Source organism: Cheilinus undulatus, linkage group 10 (assembly GCF_018320785.1).
Source record: "Cheilinus undulatus linkage group 10, ASM1832078v1, whole genome shotgun sequence".
NCBI classification, from domain to species: Eukaryota; Metazoa; Chordata; class Actinopteri; order Labriformes; family Labridae; genus Cheilinus; species Cheilinus undulatus.
This window is the reverse complement of record NC_054874.1, coordinates 44,189,074-44,196,256: the sequence shown is the minus strand read 5'-3', so window position 1 is coordinate 44,196,256 and position 7,183 is coordinate 44,189,074. Positions and strand designations below refer to the sequence as shown.

Here is a 7,183-nt window from a genome sequence, read left to right as displayed (position 1 = left end):
GAGTGTTTTCAGAGCAGACACGGGCATCTTGACTCTGTCTCTCACTGGAGGCACAATAAGTCAGTGACAGTAGTTACTGCTGGAGCAGTGACACAGACAGGAACAAGTTCTTCAGGACCTCTGGATAGAACTCTCTCTTTGCCAAGGCTGCTTGTTAAGGCAGCTCCAGGTCAGCTTATAACCTTACCCCTGGTACTCTGGTAGACTGTGGGGGGGGTGAGCGGGTGGAGGAAATTAACATTTTAAATAGTTGGTATATTTTGTATCAGTATTTTCATTTTAATTAAAAAAAGAGTTTTGAAAGCTTCTTTCTACCCAAACACTGTCTTTTGGTTGTTGCCCAGAAGGCTGTAAATAAATCCCCTGTGAAACAGTCTATTTAGCATGTCAGGTTATCTACTGTGTGTGAGATCAAGACTCATAGTTAATCCTCAGAGTAATGAAAACCTCAGATGCAGTAAATCTTTTGAAGTGAAACTTGAAAGATTTTGTCGATGCATTCTCCATTCTGAGTATGAGAGGACACTTTGACCGCCAAATGACCCAAGCAATAAAACCTCAGCAGGTACTGGGGGAGTCAGTCCTCTGGGGAGCCAAAGCTAGATATAAGCAGATTTATCATGCTGAGTCTGTGTTCTAACTTTTGACGGATAAGACATATTTCTAAAAGTTGTGGTCACAGATTCAGGATGGCATGATGAAGGCATAAGATTCCTTTTAAAGCTAAAATGCTGAGAGTGAAATATGTCTCTGCAACCATGAACTGTTGGAGGGTTTATGTAAAAATATCACACAACGAATCATTTTTCTTGCATCAAATTCAAACTCCCTGATTTTTTTTAACCTTGGTGTATTTTTCCAGAGGTATTTTTACCTTCCTTTTCTTTTCTGCATTATTTCAAATGCCTCTGTTGCCCTCTGAGGTGTTCTGCCTGGGTTTAAACAGGTGGATCTGAGGTAAGCTCTATGAGGAGAACGGTTTTATGAAGTAGTGAAGTAATGAGGAATACACTGAGCCTCCCTTTGATAATTCACACCACTGAAAACACTGAGAACCTTTCAGTATTGTTGCTTCCTTTTGTTTTTATCTTTCACGTTTGCTGTGAAATGCTGTTACCTTTATCTCCAGCGAATGCCAGATTTAATGCTGCAGAATATCAAGACATTTTGGACACTGCTAAGATTCCACTTTGTGGCAATAGTTTGGGGAAGACCCTTTTCTATTCCAACATGACTGTACCCCAGTGAACAAAGCAAGAACTTTAACCTTCTGAGACCTGAGTTTTTCCTTGGACAGCATCATGATTTGTTTTCCTAATTTTTTGGGGATAAGTAAGGTCTGATATGTTAACACATTACGACGTTTTTTGTTTTTTGTTTTTTTTCTAAGAAAGAATGAATCACCTAAAAAAAAAAAAATCCTGTAAAAGTACCTACAATTCCCCAAATATCAAAGAACATTCACCTGAAAATTTTGTGGCAAATTCTGAAAAAAAAAAATTACAAATGCATTCTCCAAAATTCCATGAAGATTACAGAAACATCTAAACATCTAAATAAATTTCCTAAAATTTCCATTTAAATTCCCGAAAAGTTAAAACGACAACCTCTATCCCCAAATTCCCAATTAAATTTCCCAAAATGTATTAATATATTTCCCAATTCCTTGCCCATTTATGAGCAAATTTCTGAAATATCAAAAAAGATTCATCCTCAAATTTTGTAGCAAATTCTGAAAAAAAATTCAAATGCATTCCCCAGAAAATTCCATGAAAATGGAGGAAACATCCAAACATCTAAAATAATTCCCTTAAATTTCCAGGAAAATTCCTGAAAAGTTCAAATGACAACCTCTAACCTAAAATTCCTGATTCAATTCCCCAAAAATTGACTACTATATTTCCCAATTTACCATTGAAAATGAAAAAAATACAAGTAAACTATCCAAATTCTTTCAATGAAACTCCGAAATTTACCAACATATCCCCCAAATATTCATGAAAATACTTGCATATTTCCAAGCAAAGTCCCCAAAATATCCAATTAACAATTTATGCCAACATTTCAAGCAAATAACCTACACACTTAAATTACACTTAAATGGACATTCCACACAAAAATTGGAATAGCAGAAATTATGATTTTGTTGTAGGAAATCCAACATGTAATGTCTTCGGAGGTTAAAGACATGGTTTGAAGAGTTTGGTGTTGAAGAACTTGATTGGCCAGCACAGAGCCCTGACCAGTGAGCACCTTTAGGATGAACTTGAATAGAGATTAAAAGCCAGACCTTCTCCTGCAACATCAGTGCCTGATCTCGATAATGCTCTACAGAATAAATGGGCAAAAATTCCCCTCAGAAACACACTAAAATCTTGTGGATAGCCTTCCAAAAGGAGTGGAGGCTCCTATAGCTGCAAAAGGGGGCAAACTTTTGTCAGATGTCAACTTTTGTTCATATAGTGCATTTACCCCCCAGAATAAAATTCATATGCCTTTAACTCATTCAATACAGAGAAATAAACATTTATCATGCTTTTTAAATGGTTTTTCACTTTTAAACTGTTCTATCCCAAAGAAAATGTATACTGCAGCCCCCAATGACCTTTCACTCTTTTTACTTTTATTTGTTTAAAAAATCAATATATTTATGAGCATCTTATTGGCTGCCCTGACCACCCTAGCTGTACTTTCTATACCAATTGCTTGATAATTAAATAGAAACATAACTAATGAGCAGCTGACAATAGGAGCATTTAGGTTACCCGAACAGTTTCAGCAGGTATTTGGTCGTCATGCTAATGGAGGCCGAATAAAACCACACTGCACTGTAATTTTCTTTATGCTTTGTATCTACATGCAGATATGGAGATAACTCTTTAAAAATCTCTGCTGGTGAATTAGTATAAGGTCAAATAAAATCGTGTCTCCATACTTCAGCTGTGAACTTGTGACTCCTTTCATTGTTCTCTGTAATATTGCACAATCACAGCCTCGGATCATTTTTTAAAATTGTGCATGAAAACTAAATTCATCAAACCTCAGCGAAAGCAAAGTGAATTTCATGGCATGACTCCTTAACCCACTACAACATGAAGTGGCTCTTTAATAGAAAGAACGATCTGCTTCCTGGAAACTATTTTTGAGAGGAACTCGTTCCCTTATCAGCTGATCTGACATGACCACCAGAGGCCCACTGTGTATGTGCAACATCCCGAGGCAACATGTGATTACGCTATCACGCTGCTATTCAACAGCCATTATTTTATTGTCATACTCGATAAGAGGACACAGGGAGTGAGGAAGCCAAGGCTGAGTGGAGATCCTCGGGGAAGGACTCGCCTCAGGGCTGAGGAAGCACCACGACACTGCTGCGTCTTAAAGGAGCTGTTTACCTGCAGCAGGTAGGAGACAGAGAGAAGAGGAGCCACTAATGGTCTCATGGACACAACAGAGCACTGGAAAAATGCTTCCATTACTGGTGTCTGAAGATGGATTGATGCTCACTTTCCTTGCCTGAGGGTCATGGAGGATTTTCTCAGGGGCTAATATGAAAAAAAAGAGTGAAACTTGAGGAAGAGTTCCCTTAAACCACAGGTTAAGAGATATTGTATGTTATCATGACTGTATGTGTTTTTCCCACCCTTTTTATAAAAACCCTGTCCATAAGTATACCACATGCCTTACACCAGCAGAAAGGTCTGATTCTCAGGATTCTGGCCATGAAAAACCACCACAGCAGTTACAATTCACTAATTTGTCAGACTACACACAATCTAAACCCAGTCAAATAATTTAAACCTCATTTAAACAACCAGTCAGACATAAACACACCCACACAGTGTCTTAAAGACATCAAATGCTGGATGGCCGAACATTTTTTACAAATGAATGAAAGCAAAACCGAGGTCATTGTCTTTGGTCCCCCCAACGCTATCAAACAGGTCTCTAGCAGCTTAGGTGATTCTTCCACCTTCATCAAGCCTCAGGCTAAGAATCTTGGAGTGATATTTGACTCTGCATTCACATTTGAAAGCCAAGTAAAATCTGTGGGTAAAACCAGTTTCTTTCAGTTAAGAACAACAGCCAAATTAAAACCAATACTCTCCTTTAATGATTTAGAGACAATTATACATGCATTCATCTCTTCACATTGGATTATTGTAACTCATTGTATTTTGGAATCAGCCAGACATCCCTCTCCAGACTGCAAATGGTACAAAATGCGACAGCAAGGCTTCTCACTGGCTCTCATAAAAAGGATCATACCACCCCAGTCTTAGCCTCTCTTCACTGGCTTCCCATACGATACAGGAATGATTTTGAGGTTGCTCTGTTTCTCTTTAAAGCTGTAAACAGCCTGGCACAAGCTTACATTGCCAACCTCCTCAGCCCTTAAACTTCTTCCAGGCCTCTCAGATCCACAGAAATTGGACCTTTGGCAGTCCCTTGTTCCAATCATAAAATTAGAGGTGACCAAGCTTTTTCAGTAAAAGCCCCTCAACTATGGAACAGCCTCCCACCCACAATCAACTCTGCCCCCTCCATTGACTCTTTTAAGTCCCGTCTCAAATCTTATCTCTACAGTTCGAAGTCCAGTGACCTGGTCTTAATATTTAACATAGCTCCAACAACTTCTTTTTTTAATCTATTTTTTATTTATATATTATTCATTTATTTATTTTCTGTGTGACTCCCTGTCTTGTACTGCACTTTAATCAGCTGTTGCTGTTTTTAAATGTGCTTTGATTGAAATGATCCAGATCACCAAACAGAGCTGAAATTCCCGTCACTGAGACAGGGCCGTCAGTTCACCACATGTTGGTTACGCTCATCCTCTAAAGGGGAGGGAACCAGGAAGCAGAGTGTCGGGCGCTCTGTGAGCTACGGGGGAAGTTATCAAGCTGAGCCACATTCTAGGAAGAGGAGCAGCGCTGTACGTCTGATCTTTGTGCTCTTACTTGTAAATAATAATATGCAGCTCCGGACGCTTCTCTGTGAGTCTTCCTCAGATTCTTCTGAGTCGTCTTTAACAAGTTAGAAACAAACAAAGTCAGAAGGTATGCAAAATTATTGAGATCAGAGCTCTGAGTAGTTTCACTTTAGAGAAAGCGTAACTCATCCAGGGTTGAAATGGCGGGGCTGGACCGGGACTCTTTCTCTTGCTCCATCTGTTTGGATCTACTGAAGGAGCCAGTGACTATTCCCTGTGGACACAGCTACTGCATGAGCTGTATTAAAAGCCACTGGGATACAGAGGGGGAGAATAAGAGCTAAAGCTGCCCTCAGTGTAGGCAGACCTTCACACCCATGCCTGTGCTGGTGAAAAGCACCATGTTGGCAGTTTTGATGGAGGAGATGAAGAAGAGCAGACTCCAGGCTGCTCCTGATGATCACTGCTACGCTGGAGCTGAAGATGTGGCCTGTGATGTCTGCACTGGGAGGAAACTGAAAGCCCAAAAGTCCTGTCTGGTGTGTTTGGTCTCATTTTGTGAGAAACACCTTCAACCTCATAAATCTTCGGCCTTTGAAAAGCACAAGCTGGTGGAGCCAACCAGGAAGCTCCAGGAGAACATCTGCTCTCGTCACGATGAGGTAATGAAGATGTTCTGTCGCACTGATCAGCGCTCCATCTGTTATCTCTGCTCTGTGGACGAACACAGAGGCCACGACACCGTCTCAGCGGCAGCAGAGAGGGCCGAGAAGCAGAGAGAGCTCCAGGGGAGTCGTCTCAACATCCAGCAGAGAATCCAGGACAGACAGAAAGATGTGAAGCTGCTCCAACAGGAATCGGAGGCTATCAATCGCTCCGCTGATAAAGCAGTGGAGGACAGTGAGAAGATCTTCACCCAACTGATCCGTCTCATGGAGCAAAGACGATCTGATCTGAAGCAGCAGGTCCGATCACAGCAGGACGCTGAGGTGAGTCGAGTCATGGAGCTTCAGGAGAAGCTGGAGAAGGAGATCGCTGAGCTGGAGAGGAAAGACGCTGAGCTGGAGACACTGTCACACACGGAGGACAACAACCACTTTCTACACAGCTACCCCTCACTGTCACAAATCAGTGAATCTGCAGACTCATTCAGCTCTGACCGTCATCCTCTGAGCTACTTTGAGGATGTGACAGTGGCTGTAACAGAAGTCAGAGATCAGCTACAAGAAGTTTTGAGAGAGAAGTGGACCAACATCACACAGACGGTGACTCATGTGGAGGTTTTACTGTCGGCAGCACCGCCAGAGTCCAGAACCAGAGCTCAGTTCTTAAGATTCTCATGCGACATCACTCTGGATCTAAACACAGCACACAATCAGGTCTCACTGTCTGATGGGAACAGAAAAGCAACATATACAAAACGTAGCCAGTGTTATTCCAATCACCCAGACAGATTCACTTATTGGAGGCAGGTTCTGAGCAGAGAGAGTCTGCCTCAGCGTTGTTACTGGGAGGTGGAGTGGGCTGGTTCTGGGGTTAGTGTGGCAGTTTCATACAAGAATATCAGCAGATCAGGGAACTCTAGTGAGTGTGTATTTGGAGGAAATGACAAATCCTGGAGGTTAGATTGCTACAACAACAGTTATACATTTGTGCACAACAAAGTCAGTACTCCAGTCTCAGGTCCTCAGTCTAACAGAGTGGGTTTGTGCGTGGATCACAGAGCAGGTATTCTGTCCTTCTACAGCGTCTCTGAGACTATGACTGTCCTCCACAGAGTCCAGACCACGTTCACTCAGCCTCTGCATGCTGGACTTTTGTTTTGGTTGCATGTTGGAGACAAAGCTGAGTTCTGTAAACTCAAATAGAAAATCAGAGAGTAAAGGTGAAGAAAATGATGATTTTAAACAGGGGTTGCATATCTTATACCTTTAATTCTCAGGCTAGTTAGCAAAACTCAGGAAGCAGCGTGTTGGCCGAGTGTGTCAAGAACTGGGCAGAAATGGATTAAGTGTGGGAAAATAAGTAGCAATAGAAGGTTAGAAATTGCGGAAATTGATTAAAATGAGTAAAAATTCACGGAAAGGGGGTCCACAGTGGCAGTTTGTGACAAAATAGGTTTACAGTGGCAAGAACGTGCAGAAAATGAAGGGAGAATTTTGATTAAAAGTAGCAAAATAACAAGCGAAACATGTCCAATACTGGTAAAAATAGACCAAAAAATGCTATAGAGGGTTAAAACTTGCAGGA

The 7,183-nt window shown here is 41.3% G+C and overlaps 1 protein-coding gene across 1 annotated transcript; it reads left to right on the top strand.

Annotated features, from left to right (window-relative positions):
- The first annotated feature begins 4,912 nt into the window (after positions 1 to 4,912).
- LOC121515986 (tripartite motif-containing protein 16-like) lies at positions 4,913 to 6,811 on the top strand. The gene has a single exon (XM_041796992.1). It carries the CDS (start codon positions 5,311 to 5,313, stop codon positions 6,799 to 6,801), a length of 1,491 nt encoding a protein of 496 aa, XP_041652926.1. The 5' UTR covers positions 4,913 to 5,310; the 3' UTR covers positions 6,802 to 6,811.
- Positions 6,812 to 7,183: the final 372 nt, after the last annotated feature.

Coding starts and splice junctions, on each gene's coding strand:
- LOC121515986 (XM_041796992.1), top strand. CDS start 5,311: ATGCCTGTGCTGGTGAAAAGCACCATGTTGGCAGTTTTGATGGAGGAG.